The sequence below is a fragment of the Dreissena polymorpha genome, chromosome 2 (assembly GCF_020536995.1).
Source record: "Dreissena polymorpha isolate Duluth1 chromosome 2, UMN_Dpol_1.0, whole genome shotgun sequence".
Classification (NCBI taxonomy): Eukaryota; Metazoa; Mollusca; class Bivalvia; order Myida; family Dreissenidae; genus Dreissena; species Dreissena polymorpha.
In genome coordinates this window covers 25,297,236-25,320,998 of record NC_068356.1, presented here as the reverse complement: position 1 = coordinate 25,320,998, position 23,763 = coordinate 25,297,236, and the positions used below count along the sequence as shown (strand labels likewise).

The window sequence follows — 23,763 nt, the reverse complement described above, 5'->3', positions numbered from 1 at the left end:
AACTTGTCCTTTTACTGTACCCTTATGATAGTTTGCGAGTGTTCCAAGTATGAAAGCAATATCTATGATACTTTAGGGGTAAAGTGGACCAAAACACAAAACTTAACCAAATTTTCAATTTTTTAAGTATAAAGGGCCCATAATTCCGTCCAAATACCAGTCAGAGTTACATAACTTTGCCTGCACAGTCCCCTTATGATAGTTAATAAGTGTTGCAAGTATGAAAGCAATAGCTTTGATGCTGTAGGAATAAAGTGGACCTAAAAACAAAACTTAACCAAATTTTCAATTTTCTAAGTATAAAAAGGGCACATAATTCTGTCAAAATGCCAGTCAGAGTTACATAACTTTGCCTGCACAGTCCCCTTATGATAGTTAGTAAATGTTGCAAGTATGAAAGCAATAGCTTTGATACTTAAGGGATAAAATGGACCTAAACACAAAACTTAACCAAAATTTTCAATTTTCTAAGTATAAAAAGGGCACATAATTCTGTCAAAATGCATGCCAGAGTTATCTAACTTTGCCTGCCCAGTACCCTCATGATAGTTAGTAAGTGTACCAAGTTTGAATGCAATAGCATTGATACTTTCTGAGAAATGTGGACTTAAACGCAAAACCTAACCGGACGCCGACGCAGACGCCAAGGTGATGACAATAGCTCATAATTTTTTTTCAAAAATTAGATGAGCTAAAAATAAAATTTTTTTTTTAGGAAGAATTCATTTTTTCCTTGACTGGGATTAAGAGAAGTCAGGAGAAATCAAGGATAAGTCATGTTTTTAGGGAAAAAACTACAAACAACTCATAGAATTCAAGTGTACATGAAGTGCCTAAAATAATTACATTAACACACCCACCATTCCTGCACAAAAATAACAATAACAAGTATTTCTTTGAGGTGGAGGGGTATATAATAATAATATTGTAATCATATTTCAAACAATAGCAAAAATTAAAAACCCAAGTCTTTGATAATAATTAATACAGCTTGGATAAGTGATACCACTGTACCAGAACAATCCAAGCAAACTCCTGATGGCATTTATCAATTAGCTTATTAAAGGATAGGTTTTGTGAATAATCAAACTGAACCTATGTAAAATTTATTAAGGAATATGTAAGCCTTATGCAAACAAAATCCACAACACAAATTTCACATTTTAGCCCAAATGTGATTTTTACCAATCCAAAGGGACCGGGACCTATATATTCCCGAAAAGGTGGAACAAAAACTGGTTTACTGCTTTACATTAATTTGAGTTTGAACTTGTGTGGACTAAAAAATAATGTCAGCTGGATTTAAAATGGGCGTTAGCTTTACAAATATCAATTGTTAATGGCTTGACTAGTAGCAATAATTCAACTCTCAGCTTCCTGAATTCAGATTAATTTGATGTGTTTTTGAAGTTTAATCAACGCTTTCCTTTATTGGTCACAAACGATCTCTGATTAGTTATGCGCACTGATCAGCTGTGGAGAACTGTGGTTCTGTTTATGAAGGGGTCCATATGGACTGCCAGAGCTGTCACAGCAAAAATGATCAAAGTTTCTGAGGGTCTGCTAATAGGGACTAATGGCTTGACATGAAAATTAGGGCAAAATACATTTCTCCTTGCTCCTTAAAAAGTTAGCTTACTGAGGTCTAATTTTTGCCTAAGTTGCTCACTGGGCAGACCCCTAAACAAATAACATGGATGTTCGCATTGATTAGAATAACAAGGAACATAGTGTGAATTGTGTTCATTTTTTTTTTTTTTTTTTTTAAAGTCACTTGACTAAGAGCTCAGTATAGGCATGTAATATCTAAAAACAAGAAGTTTTTAAAATACATTTATAACAAAAGATTGAACTAGTTTTCCTCAGCTCTAGAGACTAGTGCCATGTCAACTCAAGATAACTGACTAATAACGCTTGATTGGTCATTGTTGGCTTGGGTACTACTTACATGTATCCTGGGTACTCTTCAGTATACATACATGTACCCCAGGTACAGTAAATATACTAAAACATACCAGGGAAATTTAAGGCTAAATCGGTCATTGTTGGCATTTTAAAATAATTATATTAACATTTATGTCAATTTTCTGGAAAAAAAGGCCTCAATATTATTGAAACTCATACTCAAAAAGCATGTTGATACAGTTTTTTTAAAAGAGAAGTTTGTACAAGATAATTTGTAGCGCGTTTTACTACATCGAATTTTTGGCAGAAATACAACTTGGGAACAGTCGAATATCGACATGTACCCGGGGTACATATAAGTATACTTAAGAGTACCCGGGGTACATGTAAGTAGTACTGGAGCCGACAATTAACAATAGAGCACTAATGACTGTCATAACATTTGCAAAAAATAACAAATACAAATTTTCATTCGTGATTCGATTTAGACACTTACATAACGTAAACTACATAATGATAATATACATACAATGCATTATAAAATAAATACAAATATGATGTGCGTTAAAGCCTCCTAATCTTAAGGTATTAAGTCACCTTCGTTGGGTTTTTTCGGATAACTAAGTTTCGGATAATTTAAGTTTCAGTTTACACTTACCTTCTTTTTTGCTTTATACTACAATGTGTTCACGAACATGATTATAAATGTATATATATAAATAATGTTTACTATGAATCTTGTACAAAACAGTTAACACGAACTGGAAGATAGTAAACTCATAACGTCAACATTCACACGTGCGACATTTTTAATGTCGAGGTTAATATACACTAATAAATTGGGCGATAAAGTTTTCAATTTTTGCTGAACACTATTTTACCGCACAGACACTCGGCATTAGCAATCCCCACGCAGAGTGTTCGTTCCTTACACTCACATTAGTTGCTACCCGCTCCCAAACCTCTCTAAATTGTCCATTTGTAACACAAAAAGTAAAAAAGTAAGTTGATATTTTTTAATTATACATAAATGAAAATTGTTTTCGACTAGCTTTTTTGTTTTGATATTTCGTATAGCAATGAACATTTTAGACGAGTTTGAGAGGGGGTAGCAGCTGAGGGTAGCAACTAATGAAGATTGCCCGTGGTGAAGCGCCATTTCTGGAATTTGTGTTTGTTTGTGGTGTTTGTTTTAGTAAGTCACATGACTGCGTCCGTCCAGTCTTATCCTGACTCAGCGACAATTTTACCAGAAACAACGGCACCCGGACGGACGGTGTGCCAAGTTTTGTGCTCTCTAATACATACTCGGAAACATAATTGCGTTATAACGCTCTCATTATAGGGTAACGAGGAAATGCGGAGCGTATAGCAGTCCTTCGGCGACACTTTCACCGGAAAAGACGGCACCCGGACGGACGGTCAAACTGGGCGCATGCGTGGCCTACTTGGACACACAAGTGTGCCAAGTTTCGTCGCTCTCGGACACATACTCGGACACATAAGTGCGTTATAAGGCTCCCATTATAGGGTAACGGAGAATACGGAGCGTAGAGCGGTCCTTTGGCGACACTTTCACCGAAAACGACGGCAACCGGACGAACGGTCGAACTTGGTGCATGCGTGGCCCCCTGGAACACACAAGTGTGCCAAGTTTCGACGCTCTCGGACACATACTCGGGCACATAAGTGCGTTATAAGGCTCCAATTATAGGGTAACGGAGCCAATATGGAGCGTATAGCGGTCCTTCGGCGACATTTTCAAAGGAAACGTCGGCACCCGACGGACGGTCAAAGGTAGCGCATGCGTGGTCCACTGTGTCACATAAGTGTGCCAAGTTTCGTCGCGCTCGAACACATACTCGGGCACATAAGTGCGTTATAAGACTCCCAGTATTGGGTAACGGAGCCAATATGGAGCGTATAGCGATCCTTTGGCGACATTTTCAAAGGAAATGTCGGCACACGACGGACGGTCAAAGTTGGCGCATGCGTGGCCCACTGGGTAACATAAGTTTGCCAAGTTTCGACGCTCTCGGAGACATACTCGAACACATAAGCGAATTATAAGGCTCCCATTATAGGGTAACGGAGCCTATACGGAGCGTATAGCAGTCCTTCGGCGGAACTTTCACCGGAAACGTTGGCATCCAGATGGAGGGTCGAACTTTGCGCATGCGTGGCCCACTGGTTTACACAAGTGTGCCAAGTTTCGTCACTCTCTGACACATACCCGGACACATAAGTGCATTATAAGGCTCCCGCTATGAAGTAACGGAGCCCGTACGGAGTGTATAGCGGTCCTTTGGCAACACTTTCACCGGAAACGACGACACCCGGACGGACGGTCGAACTTGGCGCATGCGTGGACCACTGGGTCAAACAGGTGTCAAGTTTCGTTACTCTCTGACACATACCCGGACACATAAGTGCGTTATAAGGCTCCCATTATGAAGTAACGGAGCCTATACGGAGTGTATAGCGGTCCTGTGGCAACACTTTCACCGGAAACGAAGGCACCCGGACCGACGGTCGAACTTGGCGCATGCGTTCGTCGCTCTAGGACACATACTCGGACACATAAGTCCGTTATACGTCTCCCATTATAGGGTAACGGAGCAAAAATGGAGCGTATAGCGGTCCGTCAGCATCTTTACAGTATCCTTTTCGATTAATTGCCACAAATCCTCTATTTGTAAAGACAGCGTGTCTCGCGAACCAATGCGTTCTTAGATAAGCTGAGGACTTGTATGCGCTACCATTCGGAATATATGGGCACCTCATGAATGTACTCGTTTGCTTCTTAAAGGGGCCTTTTCACAGATTTTGGCATTTTTTAACTTATTCATTAAATGCTTTATATTGATAAATGTAAACATTGGATCGTAAAAGCTCCAGTAAAAAATCAAGAATAAAATTAAAAAAAAGGAAAAGAACATTGCCCGGAGCAGGTTTCGAACCAGTGACCCCTGGAGTCCTGCCAGAGTTCTGAAGTAAAAACGTTTTAGCCTACTGAGCTATTCCGCCGAATACACATACTTGATGTATTTTATACCTTATATAAGCAATCTTCGTAGTTTCACAGAATTTAACGACAAAAACAGAACTCTCCAAATTATTCAATAGTTTCGCGTTGCAACGCTTTATAATTTTTAGGTTTTAAAATCGTCAAAAGATGCATATAATGGCTATATTAGACCATGGTAAATGTTCAGTATTACTGTTTCTTCACAAATATCATAACTAAAACGAAAATTTGCGAATCTGAAACAACTTTTTTCAATTTTGTCAATTTACCAAAGCGTGAAAAGATCCCTTTAATGTCAATTGTTATCTGGAAATTAAAAATACCTTGCCCCTAGTGATCACTGTATGAAGACAGGGTGCCATGCGCAACACATACCGGTATATCACACGATCATAATACAGATTATAATAATTTGTATGTATACTATAAAAAAAAACGTTACACTTAACTTCGTTAATATGTATACTTAAGCGCGCTGTTCTCCTTAAATCAAATGTCAAGGTCTCACATTAACAGGTCGAATATCTACATGATATAATTCTCAGTCTCCCAACATTTTGTCGTGTATGCAAGATATTGTAAGGACATGAAAACATCCATGCGTGTTTTGAATGGTTCTTCCGTCTGATGTTTGTGTCTGCTCTGTAACTTTTGCACAAGATCAAAGTTAAAATATGTCAATTTCTGCTCAATAACTTGTACCTGCTTGGAAGATTTTTATATTAATTTGGATAATTATTGACGTGACAATGTGTCAAATACAACTCCGATGCTCTTCAGTGGAGCATCAAGGTCACATTTGAAGTTTACATTTAATAAATATTAGTTTGATATGTAATTTTAAGGACTCAATGGATTTTAATATAAATTCGGATTTTATATTCCACATGACGTAACAATTTAATGCAAACAAATCCCAAGCTCTAGGTTAGAAGTTCAAGTTCACAAATTGATGTAAAAATTCGGAAATCAGTGCAAGGTCAAGGATGAGTCATGTTTAATAACTATGCTCTTTTGTGAAAGGTCAATGTCACTATTGGATGTCAGAGCTGATGAATTTTTCGTCCTGCTTTATTCAACTTTTGTACACTGTTCCATATTGTTCATTTTTTAATTAATTTTGTGAAATTATATACATATGGGCATTTATCACATCCTGTGAAAAGACTTGTTCTATCCCTGAATGATGATTTACTTTATTTAGTTAAAATTATAAATAAAGGTAAGACTCGGTGAATCAAAAACACTGAATACATGCCTACATATTGATTCAGGAGTACTAGTATTAGATGCTGGGATCAATCAACAATATTATCGGCTCAATCAACACCATATAATCATTCTTAGTTTTGTATAAACATAATAAGCCACACAACAAAATTTATAGATAAATATTTAATGAGCATGTTTTATTATTATCTAAACTAATTTTATTTCAAAATCGAGAATACTGTATAAAATGACGCAACATAAACTTGGTTTTGGACAAAGCTTATGGTCAAACAGCATGTACATACACACAAGAATACAGAGAGATATGAACGGCAAGACAAGCCTTGTTAAACATTGAAAATTCAAATGCAGTACCGGTAATTAGACAATTCCAAACGAATTAAGATACACCAATGCATTCATTGGACATTTACAAAAAAAATTAAATTGCCTACAACAAACAATTAATTAAAGGGACCTTTTAACGATTTGGTAAATAGACACAATTAAACAAAATTGTTTCAGATTTGCAAATTTTGTTTAGTTATGATACTTGGAAACAGTAATACTGAACTTTCACCATGCTCTAAAATAGCTATCATATGCATCTTTTGTCAGTTCAAAAACCTGAATATTATAAGGCATTACAAACCCGAAAAAATTAAATAATTTTTAAAGTTCTGTTGGTATCGTTTTATACTTTGTGACAGCATAAGGATTGATTATATAAAGTGTAAACAAGAGGTGTCTGCCTTTGGAAAGGCCTTGTCCCTATACGCATGCATACCAAATATGAAGGTTACATCTGAAGCGACAGAAATTATGAGCATTTTTCGAAACCTAAATGCAAAGTGTGACGGACAGACAGTGCGATCACTTTATGCCCTCCTTTGGGGCATAAAAATCCCATTCACTATGTGGGCACAGATGACCAAATGGTTTAAGTGCGTGACTTATACTCCAAGGGTCAGAGGTCCGAGCCCAGTTGAGGATTACTTTTTTTCTTTCTTTAATTTAATTTTTAATTTGTGCTGGAGCTTTTTAGTTCCAATGTTTTCATTTTATTAATTTAAAGCATGACAAACTTCAATACATGCCAAAATCTGCGAACAAGTCTCTTTAACACCTGTTGTGAATGCATCATATGAATATAGTTAATTAATTGATTGCTGTAAGTTACCAAGGCCTGTACAAAAACATGCTACACTTTTTAAAAATGTTGAATGTTTTATTTCAAAATAAATGAACCTAATAAAAAAAAAGGCAAAGACCTCTTACATATGACAAAGGTTTAAGAAGCATGTTATATTTACAGTAATTCAGTTATATGCAATGTGACACATCAAATCTTAATTCAACAGATTATCATAACCATTCAAATATTCAAAAGCTTATTATTTTTTTTTATAAGCTCAGATAGACAATCGAAAAAGATAAACATGGGATAAGAAATGTTTACAAGAACTAAACTGTAATAAGCAGGTAGTGTTCAAAAGGTTTCCCAAATACTAGAAGCAGTATGTCTCATAACATGCATTTTTCACGAGTTGCAATGTCAATCAAAATTTTAACTGCTAGTCTAGCTATAATTTCATAGGTCTTCTTGGCTTCAGTCAGTTCTTTAGAAGCTTCCGTATGTCATCCCACTCCTTAGCATACAGCACGTTCAAAGAATCAGTCTGTAAAGAAACAAGAATATGTCAAACAGATATCTTATATATCTTAATTGGATTGAACTACCTCCTATTACATATTTCTTTTTTTATAACTATTTGTTAGTGACATAAGCAAAATTGGAAACCTGCCTTTATCCAAACACAAAATAATATTGTCTAGGTCAAATTCTATTACTGGTTATATACAAGTCTAAATGTCAGAATATGTGGCTAAAACCACTAGGCCATGCAGTTTGACACTTTACACCAATTTAGCGAATGACTGGACAATTCAAGCTTAACATGTATTTAAATATAAAATTAAAGACAAGAGCATTAGTTTCTTAATACATTTAGTCATTATCATCCCTGATTTGATTAAAACAACAAGAGTCAGAAGCAGAAATTTTACCTGATTTCATAATGCCACATACCAGGTATTTTCCATTTTAGGAATAATGAAACACATTTTGAAAAAAAATAAATTGCAAATCTTGACAGGTTTGAGAAACAAGTCCCCAGGTATTGTGATTCCCTATTTGCACTCACCTGTTCCAGTAGCCGCCCATAAGCGTTCTTCAGTGACTCCACCTTCTGTTCCATGTCTCGCTGCAGCCTGCGAACGTTCTCCGTCACCTGGCTCTTCACCTGCAGCATCTTGGTCTTCCTCTCACTGTCCACGCTCTTCTGGGCCTCCAGCTTGTCCTTGTCTCTGAAAACACCAGGCATGTGCTTTAAAGGTCCAAGACAAGTCTGTGCAGTCTGCAACAGGCATGTGCTTTAAAAGTCCAAGACATGTCTGTGCAGTCTGCACCAGGCATGTGCTTTAAAAGTCCAAGACAAGTCTGTGCAGTCTGCACCAGGCATGTGCTTTAAGTGTCCAAGACAGGTCTGTGCAGTCTGCACCAGGCATGTGCTTTAAAAGTCCAAGACAAGTCTGTGCAGTCTGCAACAGGCATGTGCTTTAAAAGTCCAAGACATGTCTGTGCAGTCTGCACCAGGCATGTGCTTTAAAAGTCCAAGACAAGTCTGTGCAGTCTGCACCAGGCATGTGCTTTAAGTGTCCAAGACAAGTCTGTGCAGTCTGCACCAGGCATGTGCTTTAAAAGTCCAAGACAAGTCTGTGCAGTCTGCACCAGGCATGTGCTTTAAAAGTCCAAGACAAGTCTGTGCAGTCTGCACCAGGCATGTGCTTTAAGTGTCCAAGACAAGTCTGTGCAGTCTGCACCAGGCATGTGCTTTAAAAGTCCAAGACATGTCTGTGCAGTCTGCACCAGGCATGTGCTTTAAGTGTCCAAGACAAGTCTGCAGTCTGCACCAGGCATGTGCTTTTAAGTGTCCAAGACAAGTCTGTGCAGTCTGCACCAGGCATGTGCTTTAAGTGTCCAAGACAAATCTGTGCAGTCTGCACCAGGCATGTGCTTTAAGTGTCCAAGACAAGTCTGTGCAGTCTGCACCAGGCATGTGCTTTAAGTGTCCAAGACAAGTCTGTGCAGTCTGCACCAGGCATGTGCTTTAAAGGTCCAAGACAGGTCTGTGCAGTCTGCACCAGGCATGTGCTTTAAGTGTCCAAGACAAGTCTGTGCAGTCTGCACCAGGCATGTGCTTAAAAAGTCCAAGACAGGTCTGTGCAGTCTGCACCAGGCATGTGCTTTAAAAGTCCAAGACAGGTCTGTGCAGTCTGCACCAGGCATGTGCTTTAAAAGTCCAAGACAGGTCTGTGCAGTCTGCACCAGGCATGTGCTTTAAAAGTCCAAGACAGGTCTGTGCAGTCTGCACCAGGCATGTGCTTTAAAAGTCCAAGACAAGTCTGTGCAGTCTGCACCAGGCATGTGCTTTAAAAGTCCAAGACAAGTCTGTGCAGTCTGAACCAGGCATGTGCTTTAAGTGTCCAAGACAAATCTGTGCAGTCTGCACCAGGCATGTGCTTTAAGTGTCCAAGACAAGTATGTGCAGTCTGCACCAGGCATGTGCTTTAAAAGTCCAAGACATGTCTGTGCAGTCTGCACCAGGCATGTGCTTTAAGTGTCCAAGACAAGTATGTGCAGTCTGCACCAGGCATGTGCTTTAAGTGTCCAAGACAAGTCTGCAGTCTGCACCAGGCATGTGCTTTAAGTGTCCAAGACAAGTCTGTGCAGTCTGCACCAGGCATGTGCTTTAAGTGTCCAAGACAAGTCTGTGCAGTCTGCACCAGGCATGTGCTTTAAAAGTCCAAGACAAGTCTGTGCAGTCTGCACCAGGCATGTGCTTTAAAAGTCCAAGACAAGTCTGTGCAGTCTGCACCAGGCATGTGCTTTAAAAGTCCAAGACATGTCTGTGCAGTCTGCACCAGGCATGTGCTTTAAGTGTCCAAGACAAGTCTGTGCAGTCTGCACCAGGCATGTGCTTTAAAAGTCCAAGACATGTCTGTGCAGTCTGCACCAGGCATGTGCTTTAAAAGTCCAAGACATGTCTGTGCAGTCTGCACCAGGCATGTGCTTAAAAAGTCCAAGACAGGTCTGTGCAGTCTGCACCAGGCATGTGCTTTAAGTGTCCAAGACAAGTCTGTGCAGTCTGCACCAGGCATGTGCTTTAAAAGTCCAAGACAAGTCTGTGCAGTCTGCACCAGGCATGTGCTTTAAAAGTCCAAGACATGTCTGTGCAGTCTGCACCAGGCATGTGCTTTAAGTGTCCAAGACAAGTCTGTGCAGTCTGCACCAGGCATGTGCGTTAACTTAAGTGTCCAAGATAAGTGCCTGCGGTATGCACCAGGCTAATAAAGGAACACACTTTCCGCCTTGATTTGATTTTCATTTAGAAGAGACTTCCCTTAAATAAAAAATTCTAGTAAAGCAGAAAGTGTCTTCTTTGATAAGCAAGTGCTGATATGTTGGAAAGTACTGTTTTCATGTTCTTTCACATATATTATTATAATGAAACACTTTCAGTGTCTTCTAGCGTTTTCAAGTTAAAATTTTATTGCGTGTTAAAGGTGACCCAGGCACAGCTGAGTGGGAAATATGAGTTGGAGAACTACTGACTGCTTATATGACTCCATCTGCTCCTGTAGAATCTTGACCTTGTTCTGATGCATCAGAGACATCTTGGCAAGCTTCTCTTGCCGTTTACGCAGCATCTCAAAGACCGTCTCCTTTCTCCTCTCCATTTCCTGCAGTCTGTCACGACCTTCTTGCACTTGGTCCAGAATCACTTGAATCTGATTGACCATCACACTGAAAATGTGAACATAAAAATTCATGAGATGACATCTTAATGACAGGGATGGTGAAATTCATTTTATTTCATGGTATTTGGCTTTTCTATTGGGTACTTTCAAAATAAAGACAGACAAATGGAATAATGATCGGATAAACAAAATACCAGAAAAGTGTTGAATACAGTAAGTTTTTTTGCAAGGCACAAAAACCTGAACCACTTTGCAAGGGTCATGGATAAGTTCTTCTAATCCTCCTTAAACAAGACTATTGCCCAGCAATATAAGTCCCCTACCGGCTCCGCCATTGTCAGAAATTCCTTCTTTTTTTTTTGTTGCCATAGCAACCAGAATTTTTGACGTAGGAACAAAATGAAATGATGTGCATAATGTCCATATTGCCATCTATCCATGTTTCAAGTTTCATGAATAAATATTAACAACTTTTAAAGATTATCGCAGGATCCAGAAAACCACCATTTTCAGCAGTATTTCTAGTCTATTTGTTGCCATAGCAACCAGAATTTTTGACGTAGGAACGAAATTAAATGACGTGCATAATGTACATATTGCCATCTATCTATGTTTCAAAATTCATGAAAAAATATTAAGAACTATAAAAGTTATAGCAGGATCCAGAAAAGTGTGACGGACGGACGGACTGACAGACGGAGCGCAAACCATAAGTCCCCTCCGGTGAAACCGGAAGGGACTAATAAACATATCGGTTTTGAACACTTTCCTAGGAAACTGTTTCCTTATTGTTCTGTTTGTAACAGACCATGAATGGATATTCGTACAGATATAAACTTTATAATTTGTAAATAGTGTAAATTGCTTAGCTCTACGCACGTTTCCCTGTCAACAGAGGCATGTATCATCTCCAGTAGCTGTATTCCCTTTTCACAGTTCTGCACTACCTGCTTGAGATCCTTGCGCTGGGAATCAACCTCGCTGGCAATGAAAATAGTGAACTCATTCCACAAATAACTACAGTAGATTACTTTATTTCGATTACTGTTCAAATTTTTGTTTATTTTTTTTCTGTCCAATCTTTACATTCTTTAATAATTAGAACTTTGATGTTCACTTCAAACTTGGCTATTTTGATATGTTCTACGGCAAATAACATTAAACTAAGTTAATCACTGAGAATGAAGAAAGTGTCATGCAAATCTACATTTTACAGGAATGTCGTATTTGAAGTTTACATCTAATCGTTTGTGAAATGTGGCTCCAATATATCCCCTCTCAAGCTTCATGCTGGAGTATAATGAGAGACAAAACTGGCACTGTTAATTCAAATATGAGCCTTGCTCTGAAAATGGGGCTTAATGCATCAGGAATGACACTTTTATGGGATTGTTTATTTAAAGATATCTTCTTAACCCTTTGAATGCTGGGAAATTTGTTGTCTGCTAAAATGTTGTCTGCTAAATTTCTAAAATTAGCATTTTTTTCGATTTTTTTTCAAAGAATTCTATCAGAATAGCAAACAGTTTGGATCCTGATGAGACGCCACGTTCTGTGGTGTCTCATCTGGATCCAAACTGTTTGCACAGGCCTTCAAAATTCGGTTTCCGCACTGAAAGGGTTAAGGAAAATCCAGTCTAGGCAAAAAGAGTCGTCCTCGATTAGCTTGTGCTCACTGCACAGACTCATCTGGGATGACAATTTACGCACACTTCATAAAGCCCAGTTTTCAGGGGTATCCTGAACATACACAAAGCGATTCTTCTTCCTATCCTCAGTTTCACGCAGGGACTCGAGCTGTTGTCGAAGCTCGCCTTGCTCAGCCATAACTTTCTCTGGAGACGTGACAATCTTCTGAGAGAGAATGCCCTCTACCTCCTTCTGCTTCAGAATCTTACATTTGAGCTGGTCCTGGAAATACATGAATCAATAAAGAACAAGTTATGAACAAGTGATGCACGAATAAGGGGTGTGATTTAAGAACCACCTCAGGGAAGGAAAATGCCCAACCCCTTAACACAGTTCAACTAAACTCTTCATTTGTACATAAATCTAGAAAAGTTAATAACTATTTGTAAGATTATTTTTCCACTGAGAGGAAGAAATCAGCTTAAAGGAGGAGAAATCACTACCCTTATTAATGTTGTACAGATAGGCATGACGTATTTAAGCATTTTATGTCGGTATTCAAGGTTCTTCTTCTCTCTGGCAATTTGTGTACAACACCAATGACCATTTCAATAATCCACCTGTGCTGCAGATAGCTTGTCATGCAATTAGTTTTTAACATGAAATTTCTTTTAATTTTTTTTTCAGAATTTAGCTTCAATTCATTTCCTATAAAAAGAAATTCTTATGATGAATATCAGGCCAAAAAAAAAGAAGTTAAATTTACCTGTAATATAACATACCCTATTTTTTTTACCACCTACACTTATTTGTTTCCTATAAAATTTGAAAATACAACATTTTCTTATTAAGGGTATGTAATATATTGTTGCAAGAAATTGTTACCGCTTTGGCTTTCTTTTCCAATATTTTTGCCTTGACATCTGAAATGTTCTTCTCAATAGCATGCCTGGATCTATGATTTTCCATCATCTGATTTGACACCTGACTAATTTCGTCCTGAACCTGAAACAAACAGCTTTACATGTTCATTCCTTTCATATATACTATATAATATTACAATACATTATATTGATATATGAATCCCATCTCACTCCAGCCATTAAGGTGATATGGTAAAATATTGAGTAAACCAGTAGACATCATCATAAGACATAGAAACCTTGACACCTCGCAAAATTCATAAAAAGACTTTGAAACCCAGACAATAACCTCCCAGACTTCATCATAACACATAGAAACCTTGACACTAACATCCCAGACTTCATTATAACACATAGAAAGCTTGACACTAACCTCCAAGACTACATTATGAGACTTAGAAACCCAGACAATAACCTCCTAGACTACATCATAAGACATAGAAACCTTGACACTAACATCCCAGACTACATCATAAGACATAGAAACCTTGACACTAACATCCCAGCCTACATCATAAGACATAGAAACCTTGACACTAACATCCCAGACTACATCATAAGACATAGAAACCTCGACATTAACCTCCAAGACTACATCATAAGACATAGAAACCTTGACACTAACCTCCAAGACTACATCATTACACATAGAAACCTTGACACTTACCTCCCAGACAACATCATAACACATAGAAACCTTGACACTAACCTCCAAGACTACATCATTACACATAGAAACCTTGACACTAACATCCCAGACTTCATCATAAGACATAGAAACCTTGACACTAACATCCCAGACTACATCATAACACATAGAAACCTTGACACTAACCTCCAAGACTACATCATAAGACATAGAAACCTTGACACTTACCTCCCAGACTACATCATAACACATAGAAACCTTGACACTTACCTCCAAGACTACATCATAACACATAGAAACCTTGACACTAACCTCCAAGACTACATCATAAGACATAGAAACCTTGACACTAACCTCCAAGACTACATTATGAGACATAGAAACCTTAACACTAGCCTCCCAGACTACATCATAATACATAGAAACCTTGACACTAACCTCCAAGACTACATCATTACACATAGAAACCTTGACACTAACCTCCAAGACTACATCATAACACATAGAAACCTTGACACTAACCTCCCAGACTACATCATAAGACATAGAAACCTTGACACTAACATCCCAGACTACATCATAAGACATAGAAACCTTGACACTAACCTCCCAGACTACATCATAACACAAAGAAACCTTGACACTAACATCCCAGACTACATCATAAGACATAGAAACCTTCACACTAACCTCCTAGACTATATCATATTACAATGAAACCATGACAATAACCTGCCAGACTAGATCTTAGAACACTAACCAGCCAGACTTTATCGTAACACACTAGCCAGCCAGATTTCATCGTAACACACTAGCCAGCTAGACTTAATCGTAACACACTAGTCAGCCAGACTACATCGTAACACACTAACCTTCTCAATCTCTGGCTCTCGCTTTGCCCTCTCAGAGCGTATAGAGTTGATCTTTTGTTTGAGTTCCTCGTTTCTCTTCAACAAGCTCTCATGGTGTTCTCGCTCTGCCTCCTGGTGGAGAAATGGTTGAACAAAGTCATTCAGGTGTCAAGAAATTCCCTTAAGGCATGATTTAATGCACAATGTGCTCAGCCATTTGCAGGCTGTCAACCAGGTTTTCATAACAATATTTTACTTTTTTCTTGCAAAATATAGTTTTCAGCACATTTTTGAGAAGTACATGTATATAGGAATACCTAGTAAATTACATTTGTACTTCATGCAGTTACTTCATTACATACAGAAAATGAAATATTCAATGATAATATGAAGCTTGAACTCATCCACAGACTCAGGGATTACATAAATTGAATATTTGAGTTCCCCAGCCTATACATCCAATTTTGGAAGTTTTGACATCGCAATCACATAATAACTGGTATGTAGAGCAATTATTTTACTGCAATCACATTAAACAGTTTGAATGTAACCAGACACATGTGCAAAATAACATTTTCATTTATGCTCTTAAAGCAGAAATTTTAGCAGATCCCCCGACCATGAATGTTGAAAGCTCAACCATTTATATACCGGTAAGTCCCTTCTTTACGCTGTTCAGCATGTGGCTTCTAGGGCATAAAGAATGGTAAAAAGCTAAGAGTTTACAATGCACACCACACTAGGATGGACATTGGATGACTGTGATCGCATTAGATAACCTTTAGCACTTCCAGCTCAGATGAGCTTAACAAAACATTGCACATTCTATATAACTTGTACAGAAAACAAATTGGAAAGAAGACATACAGTAAAGAATACAACAAAGTCAATCTTTTAGAGGAAACACATTTTATATAGCATTTAAAAAAAATCAAGGTTGACAAACAATGCAGAAGTGCATGTGTTATGGAGTGAAATTTGATAATTAGATACTAGTGACAAGTACTAGTCTCGGCTTCAAATGATTTGCCTGGGGAACATTTGTGTTCCTTTGTTTTGTTCTAAAGATAGTTGCCATCCTGGGCCACCAACGATGAACAAATTACTTTTTATCCCAGATAGATTTCACCTTTGAATGATCACATGGGATAGATGATATGCACAATATGTTCTACTTCAAATAAACATGACCATGATTCTAGTTTCCTTACCACTTCAGCTTTCATGTCTTCATACATGCATATTCTGCTACTCTTATACCGGAGGAAATTGATGATTGCACTACAAAGTTTTTCTAATCGAGAACTTGCTAAAATGAAAGTAAAACATTATGAAAAAATATAGAATTTTATAATAAGATAATTTTTTGACTATTTCTGTCCAGAATTTATTAAGAAAAGATATCACTTTGATTGTACATGTTTAATTGACAAAACTTGTAAACTTCTAATTGATACAAAGTTAAATATACAAAATATATATTTAGTGTATCAAAAATAATATTACATTATGTATATCATACCACTATGCTGATATCAGCCTTACACAAAGGTATTTAATATCAGGTCACTAGGAGTTAATATCAGTTCATGTTTGGAGGTACGCCATATACACAGAAACAACTATAAAGTCATCATTTCAAGTGACAATAACACAGTAGCTTAAGAGGAGTTTAAAACACAAGATTTCATGACCAGCAGGTGTAAGGATGTACCTGTGCAATGTTAATTGATTTCAACTCCTTGAAAAATATGTCAAAATATATAAATAAATTTGTATTGAACAAGGAATCAAAAACTGGACACTCAGAACTTTAAGTACATGCAGGACATAAATTAATTTTGTTCTGAAAAAAAAGAATAAAAGTGTAAGCTATGGAATAGCTATCTGTCATAAATACTGAACAGATTTTAAGCTGACACTTAAATTTTAATGTATTGATACTTAACATATGATACCGATAACTTACTGGGCATCAATACGTCTCTGCTGCTGAAGTCATCCACAAATAATGGAGGCATTAATTTTGACCTGAAGCAATTAACAAGTCGGTAGTTAAATACCAGGGCTGTATTTCCTTCATTAGTAGGGGTCAATATAAGGTGTTATCTCTTCTAAACAAGAATATCAGTGAAACTGATTATGAGTTATAGATGCCCCCCAATGATGTGCTGAGTAAATCGATAGATAAATTGTGTGGAATCAAATTATTTTTTAATATTCAAGGGGCATTTACTACCTGAAAACTCAGAAGGGCATAATGACATGACAAGATGTGCATGTCCATCTTATACGGATATTGCAAATAAAGTTTCATCTTGGGATCAAAAGTTCCAGTGATCTGAAACAGGAAAGTACAATGAACTTGAAAACAGCGTATTCTTAACAAAAGGGCAATAACTCCATGAACAATCATTGAAACAGAACAACACAAGGATATGTGCATGTCCACATAGTGTTTTACCAAGGCCTCTATTTTATTTTTATTTTTTTCATACCAAGGCCTTTATTAATGTTATTTTAATGTTACACGCTGAACACATATCAGAAAGAAAATGATTCTGGTTATGTCAATAGTTTACACACACAATTACATTTTGTTTAATTATCAGAACAACTGACAGTAATCTTCCAGTAGGAGGTAGAATTACAAATCAAGCAAACACGACTGCATGTTCAAGGCAGCAATGCTTTCCACAGGCCATTTAACGGTCCCTCGCCGGGGCGCTTGAAAGTCGAAATCAGAGTCCGCGGGGCGCTTGAAATGTTCTGATCAGTGTGTATTTTTCATACTGCAACTAGCATTCTTAATCTTAAGATCAAAGCGATATCGACTTCGCCGAAAATTGTAAGAGCCGATTTATGATCCTCTGTCAATTACATCATGTATCTCTACCCACCTAAAGGCGGATCGTCGTTGTAATGGAAAATCAATATTGGCCAATGAAAGTGAACGCTTTGAATGAGCGACAACACTTGAAAGCAGTAATACCTGCATTAAGATCATGCAAACGACGAGTCTCGGCCACTTACTAAGAAGACTGATGGCAACAGGGTGTAATCCTCATGAATATTGTGCATTTCATGCATAGGTCAAAACATTTATTCGAATCGTAATGCGCTTTAACAAATTATCGTTGAATAAATTACGCACAACTGTAAATGTTTCTGTCTATTCTCAACTGAGCATTATTAAATTTGTAATCCGAAACACGCTTCCTAATTTTAATGCTTACATGACATTAACAAATTCTAGCATAAAATAAACAGTGCTTTATCCTTTGTCTCAATAAAAGCGCGCGAAAATTATGCAGACATGTAGAATGTCGCATGGAAAGTGTGGGTGTATTTTGTGTTGTATAAAAAGGAGAACATTACGTCAGGCAATTAACGCGTGTTCAGAGGGAAAAAAACGCCCCGATTGGACATTTCATCACATCTTTAAATAGTAACATATGCCAAAATTTATTTGATACTTAAGAAAAATGGTGAATGTTTGTGTTTCTTGACATTCTTGAGCACTTTTGTTGTAAATATTTACCAGAGTTAGCTTTTTAAACTGGAATATATGAGATTATCCGGTAATGTGTAGCGACGGGAAAAGTAATAAGTACCCCCCAAACGGCCCCGGGGCATCTGAAAAAAATCCTGTGGAAAGCACTGATGAAGTGGTAACAAGTGCAGAGGACTTACAAATACATTGCCCATACTCACATGGCATTGATGAGGGTGAGCACATTGAGGGTGTCTGTGTACAACTCTGGAAACTCCAGCTCCACTGGGGTAAGGTGAAGTGGCTCCTGAAACAGTCATTTGGGGCCCAAAATTAAGTCTCCAACAGACTGTTTCCCAATTGCAAAAAGTAACATTTCCTCATAAATCTGACCAAAACTTCCCAACAAAAACATAACTTCCAATAACTCAATACAATAACTGGTTTATTGATTTAATTACAAAGCAATACAAATCCAGAGGACTTTTTAGTATAAATTTAAAATGCAGTTAACCATGCATTTATAAAAATTTTGAAATACTGCCATTTATGATCATATAAATAATGTGTCATTTTACCAGATTTTTTGGGTTATCGTGCTATTTTTCCCAATCCAAATAACATAGGCTTTATAATAAAAAGTAAAACAAGAGATGTGTTTGTCAGAAACACAATGCCCCCTATCGTGCCCCTTTGAAGCCATATATCTGACCTTTGACCTTGAAGGTTGACCTTGACCTTTCACCACTAAAAATGTGCAGCTCCATGAGATACACATGCATGCCAAATATCAAGTTGCTATCTTCAATAATGCAAAAGTTAATATTGCAAAACTTTAACCAAGGTTAACGTTTTGGGACACACACAATGAATGAATGAATGACAAACAGGCCAAAAACAATATGCCCCGGATCTTTCGATCCGGGGGCATCAAAATCACTGTGGATGTCCAGCCTTACAGTTGCACTACCAGTAAGGCTCTGACCAACAATATTGAGCTACTTTTTATTCCATGGAATTTCACCCCATATACAAGTAGCACTAATTTAATGTCTTATTTTATTGACACGCTTCAAAGGAAGTTTTTCCAGTTATCATACAAATGTGAATTGGCTAACATGTATGTTAATACAAATAATTTCCTAAGCATGTTATTTATGATTGCATACAGTTGAAACTCTCATTACTGAAGATTGAGACAAAAAATACACATTAATGAGAAGGCTGCATTCTGGATAAAGAAACACATCTCTTCATCTTGAATTAAAATAATAAATGGATGATATTATATATATTTAAACATATTTCAATACATGTTTTACATATATATTGGATAGCGTTGTTTTCTTAACATTTAAACAGTTACAATAACATGTTTGTTATCAAATATAATTTGAATCACCAGGGATACATACAGAGATCAAAGGGGCATTTTTAAGTTTTGGTAAATAAACAAAATTTAGAAAAAAAAATTCAGATTTGCAAATTTTCGTTGTAGTTATGATATTTTTGAGGAAACAGTAATACTGAAACTTAACCATGCTCTTAAATATCCATTATATGCATCTTTTGACGATTTAAAAACCTGAAAGCGTTGCAACGCAAAACAATTGAATAATTTGGAGAGTTCTGTTGTTGTCGTTATATTTTGTGATACTACGACGATTGCTTATATAAAGTATACAATACATCACTCATTGTACGAGCACGGATGGCCGAGTGGTCTCAGCGATAGACTTTTAATCCAGGGGTCAGCAGTTCGAGCCCAGTTGAGGGTTACATGTACTTTTTTTTTCTTTCATCAACTTTATTCTTGTTTTTTTTTAATGGGAGCTTTTTAGATCCAATGTTTACATTTATCAATATAAAGCATTTAATGACAAACTTCAATACATGCCAAAAACTGTGAAAAGGCCCCTTTAAAACCTAGGAGTTTAATGATCCTGAGCTTAAAATTGGAAAGGTCAAAGTAATAGTACTGACTACTGAAGCCAAGAGTTTTTTAGTTTTGACCTATTCGTTAAAACCCTATGCAAAATTAGTGCAATTTTAAATTTAATTTATATATTCTTTAAAAAACACTTTCAGTATGATAAAAAAATACTTCTTGAAGTTAGCTTCTTTGCCACTTTTGTATTAAAATGATGCCATGCAGAAAGATATCACTTAAACAGCATTCTGTTACATATTCATTTCATATTTATTGATATTTTAATAGAATACAATTTATAAACATATGATATCTCTTAGTTTGCATGATATCTGAACTTGAATGTTTTAAAACAATTTCTACAGATTGTGATTAATTTATAAACCAATTCTTCAAGGGAATATACCATCATGCATTCATCCAAGGATCGTCCCACTATTTCACTCATCATTTTCTTATACAGGTCTTGCCATACTAAACTCTGCAAAGTAAAAAAGACACTTGCAAAGAAAGCAAATATAAATATCAGGGGGTTTTCTAGCCATTTTGGAAAAAAAAAGGAATTTTTTAATCAACAAATATAAAATTGACACATCAGGCCTTTCCCTGGCCATTTTGGGAAAAAATCATACAATGTATATTTATATACTTTTTTAGATTTTTACGAAATAAAAGTGAGATAAAATAATCAAGACACTAATTTCTAAAAAAAATATATATTTTTTGGAAATTGGGGATTTTTTATAAATTTCAGTTTGGGATCAGGTCTGTTTGCTTTTGGATCGAGTCGATTTTACAGCCCTTTTATATAGCAGAATATATATTTATGGGCCGTGCTCCCCAGATTACCCTGTGCAGTCCAAACAGGCTAATCAGGGACAACACTTTCCGTCTAAACTAGATTTTTGCTATGAAGAGACTTTTAGTTAAAAAACAACAACATAAAAGCGGAAAGTGTCGTCCCTGATTAGCTTGTGCGGACTGTACAGTTTAATCTGGGACAACACTTTATGCAAAGGCATTAAACCCTCTTTTCACTGAGCACGTTCCATATATATTAATGCATCAATCATGTATTAGGTAGGGTTTTTGAATAAAATTCTGAGAACTGAACATAAATATACATGTAGGGGATAACGTTTTCCCCAAAGTCAAATAACTAAATTGCAAACAATCGAGACAAGATGGCTTTAAGAGCTTACCTGAGTACAAGCTACCGGTATACCAATTTTGACTACACTTGACCCATATTTTAACATTGCCTAGACATTGTCAAGATAACAATTCTTAAATTTTTAATCAAAATTTAGTCATAAATCAGGCCTTTTCCGCCCTATGCCACGGTCCGAATATCGGCCCCATTCCCAATGCAAATCTGGTTGTTTTTTTCCCAATTGAAAAAAAAACATTCTCAATTAAAAAAATATATTATATATATAATTTTTTTTAACCTTTAAATATGTAAGTTAACCTGATCCAGTGTAGAAAACAGAAAAATATTGCAAAATTAAATTATCTGTTGCCTTTATTTTTTTTTTAATAAAACAGTAAAATATGTTAAATTGATTATTTAAGACTTTCCTTATTTTCCCCAAAATCTGGCGTTGGCGCGATTTGTTCCCCCCAAAATCAGATAAAAAACCTTGCACTTATCACACATGTTCAAAATATTTTGTAAAATTTTAATAATCCAGCGCCCTCACACTACTTTGGGGGAAGGGGTCCGCAGCCCTTAGGAGGGGGAATTTTCTTGGCGTTTCCCTTTTTGGGGGATTTTTTTACTTACTCTCTCATTATTACATTTGTACATCTTTGCACTATATTCATTGCATTTATCATAATTTAGTATGTTTGCAAAGATTAAATTGAAATAAAATTGAGATATAATAATCATGAGACAAGTTCTATTAAATAAAAAATATTTATTTTTTTTAGGGGGAATTTTTCCCCCCAAAAGGGGAAAAAAGTATACTTTTCAGGTGGGGGACTGCCGCCGAATTTCGCAGATTTAATAGATTGAGGGCCCTGTAATCTGTTATCAAAATAGTCGTTATTTACTATTTAATGCCTTCTTTGAAATATAAGAATCACTATTTACATGCAATTATTTTTCCCAATTGAGCCAGTTTTGCGATTATTTTTTCCCCTAAAATGGGTTTTTTCACGACGCGAAATTCCCAAAACTCCAGTGTGGCGTTTTCCCATAATGGAGCGGAAAAGGCCTGTAAATGTTGAATCTAAAGTGGTAACAAAGAATTCCAAAAAATGAAAGATTTGACTGGCTAAACTATTTTGGGAGGTAGGCGACCCAGATTCTAATTTTCCTATCAACATGACATGATATTAACATTTTGAACAAGATTCTTCTGATTGAGTTGTTTATGTGGCCATAGCGCAGTAACAAGGGTTTTCTAAATCTTTACCTGATCACCTTGTTTTTTGACACACATGACCAAGATTCAAACTCGGCCTATATATGGTCAGGATATACATAATAAAAATAAATACATTGTGATATAGATTGTTTCAAAACTGTTGCCTCTAGTTTTTTAATGAGCTTAAAGCAAACAGCAAGACAACTGACACTGGCCATAAGGTGATCATAAAAGCTCACCTTTAAGCTTGTCACAGTAGTGCCAAATCCCCGCTGAAATGTGTTTGCTTGTATGACAACATTTGCTTTAGAGAGAATAATATTTGTAAAACATGGCACTTGTGTCATCTATTTATATTTCAAGAATCAATTAGTAATAAAGTGTTGGAGTTATGCTGTAGAGAATAAATTTAATATATGGAAATGAAAGAAAGGGAGGTAATTCAAAAAGAAGACTATAAACAGTTACTGTTCTCAATCACTGTATTTTTCCTTAAACTCATCTATTCATTTTACAGTGAATACTTCAATTTTCAAATTGAAATATTATTGTAAAATTAGATAAAGTGAGATATTAAAAATTGAAAAGCTTAATTATTTACTATGAAATTAAATATAATTTAAAATTATAAATAAATATATTTAAAAGAAGACTATTGTCAAGCAATATGGTCCCCTACTGGCTCCACCGTTGTCAGAAATTCCATCATTGTCAGAATATTTTTTTTGTTGTTGCCATGGCAACCAGAATTTTTGACGTAGGACGTGCATAATCTCCATATTGCCATCTATCCATGTTTCAAGTTTCATGAAAAAAATATGAAGAACTTTTAAAGTTATTGCAGGATCCAGAAAATCCCCATTTTCAGCAGTATTTCTAGTCTATTTGTTGCCATAGCAACCAGAATTTTCGACATAGGAACAAAATGAAATGATGTGCATAATGTC

The 23,763-nt window shown here is 36.4% G+C and overlaps 2 protein-coding genes and 1 long non-coding RNA gene across 6 annotated transcripts in view; all 3 read right to left on the bottom strand.

The window, feature by feature from the left end:
- The window catches only part of LOC127866308 (ribosome biogenesis protein BMS1 homolog), a 30,993-nt gene extending 28,284 nt beyond the window's left edge, over window positions 1-2,709 (bottom strand). For both annotated transcript variants that reach the window (XM_052406775.1, XM_052406776.1), the window contains exon 1: window positions 2,564-2,709. The gene's annotated coding sequence lies outside the window, so the exon portion shown is untranslated. The remainder of the gene's footprint in view (window positions 1-2,563) is intronic.
- Window positions 2,710-6,313: 3,604 nt separating this feature from the next.
- Window positions 6,314-23,763, bottom strand: part of LOC127866300 (kinetochore protein Nuf2-B-like) — a 21,019-nt gene continuing 3,569 nt past the window's right edge. Inside the window, exons 3-13 of the mRNA XM_052406764.1 lie at window positions 20,848-20,922; window positions 18,733-18,818; window positions 16,988-17,049; window positions 16,230-16,327; window positions 15,040-15,150; window positions 13,481-13,600; window positions 12,717-12,877; window positions 11,846-11,947; window positions 10,821-11,012; window positions 8,350-8,512; window positions 6,314-7,824 (exon numbers count right to left, since the gene is read on the bottom strand). Coding sequence (XP_052262724.1) covers window positions 7,759-7,824; window positions 8,350-8,512; window positions 10,821-11,012; window positions 11,846-11,947; window positions 12,717-12,877; window positions 13,481-13,600; window positions 15,040-15,150; window positions 16,230-16,327; window positions 16,988-17,049; window positions 18,733-18,818; window positions 20,848-20,922 — 1,236 coding nt within the window. The 3' untranslated portion in view covers window positions 6,314-7,758. The remainder of the gene's footprint in view (window positions 7,825-8,349; window positions 8,513-10,820; window positions 11,013-11,845; window positions 11,948-12,716; window positions 12,878-13,480; window positions 13,601-15,039; window positions 15,151-16,229; window positions 16,328-16,987; window positions 17,050-18,732; window positions 18,819-20,847; window positions 20,923-23,763) is intronic.
- Window positions 13,613-14,912, bottom strand: LOC127866306 (uncharacterized). Of its 3 annotated transcripts, XR_008042949.1 has the most exons (4): window positions 14,816-14,851; window positions 14,678-14,773; window positions 14,510-14,551; window positions 13,613-14,089 (listed from the first exon to the last, which is right to left on the bottom strand). It is a non-coding gene; the product is annotated as an uncharacterized LOC127866306 (long non-coding RNA). The 3 variants fall into 3 exon arrangements; XR_008042947.1 differs by having other exon boundaries at window positions 14,678-14,912; XR_008042948.1 differs by having other exon boundaries at window positions 14,720-14,912.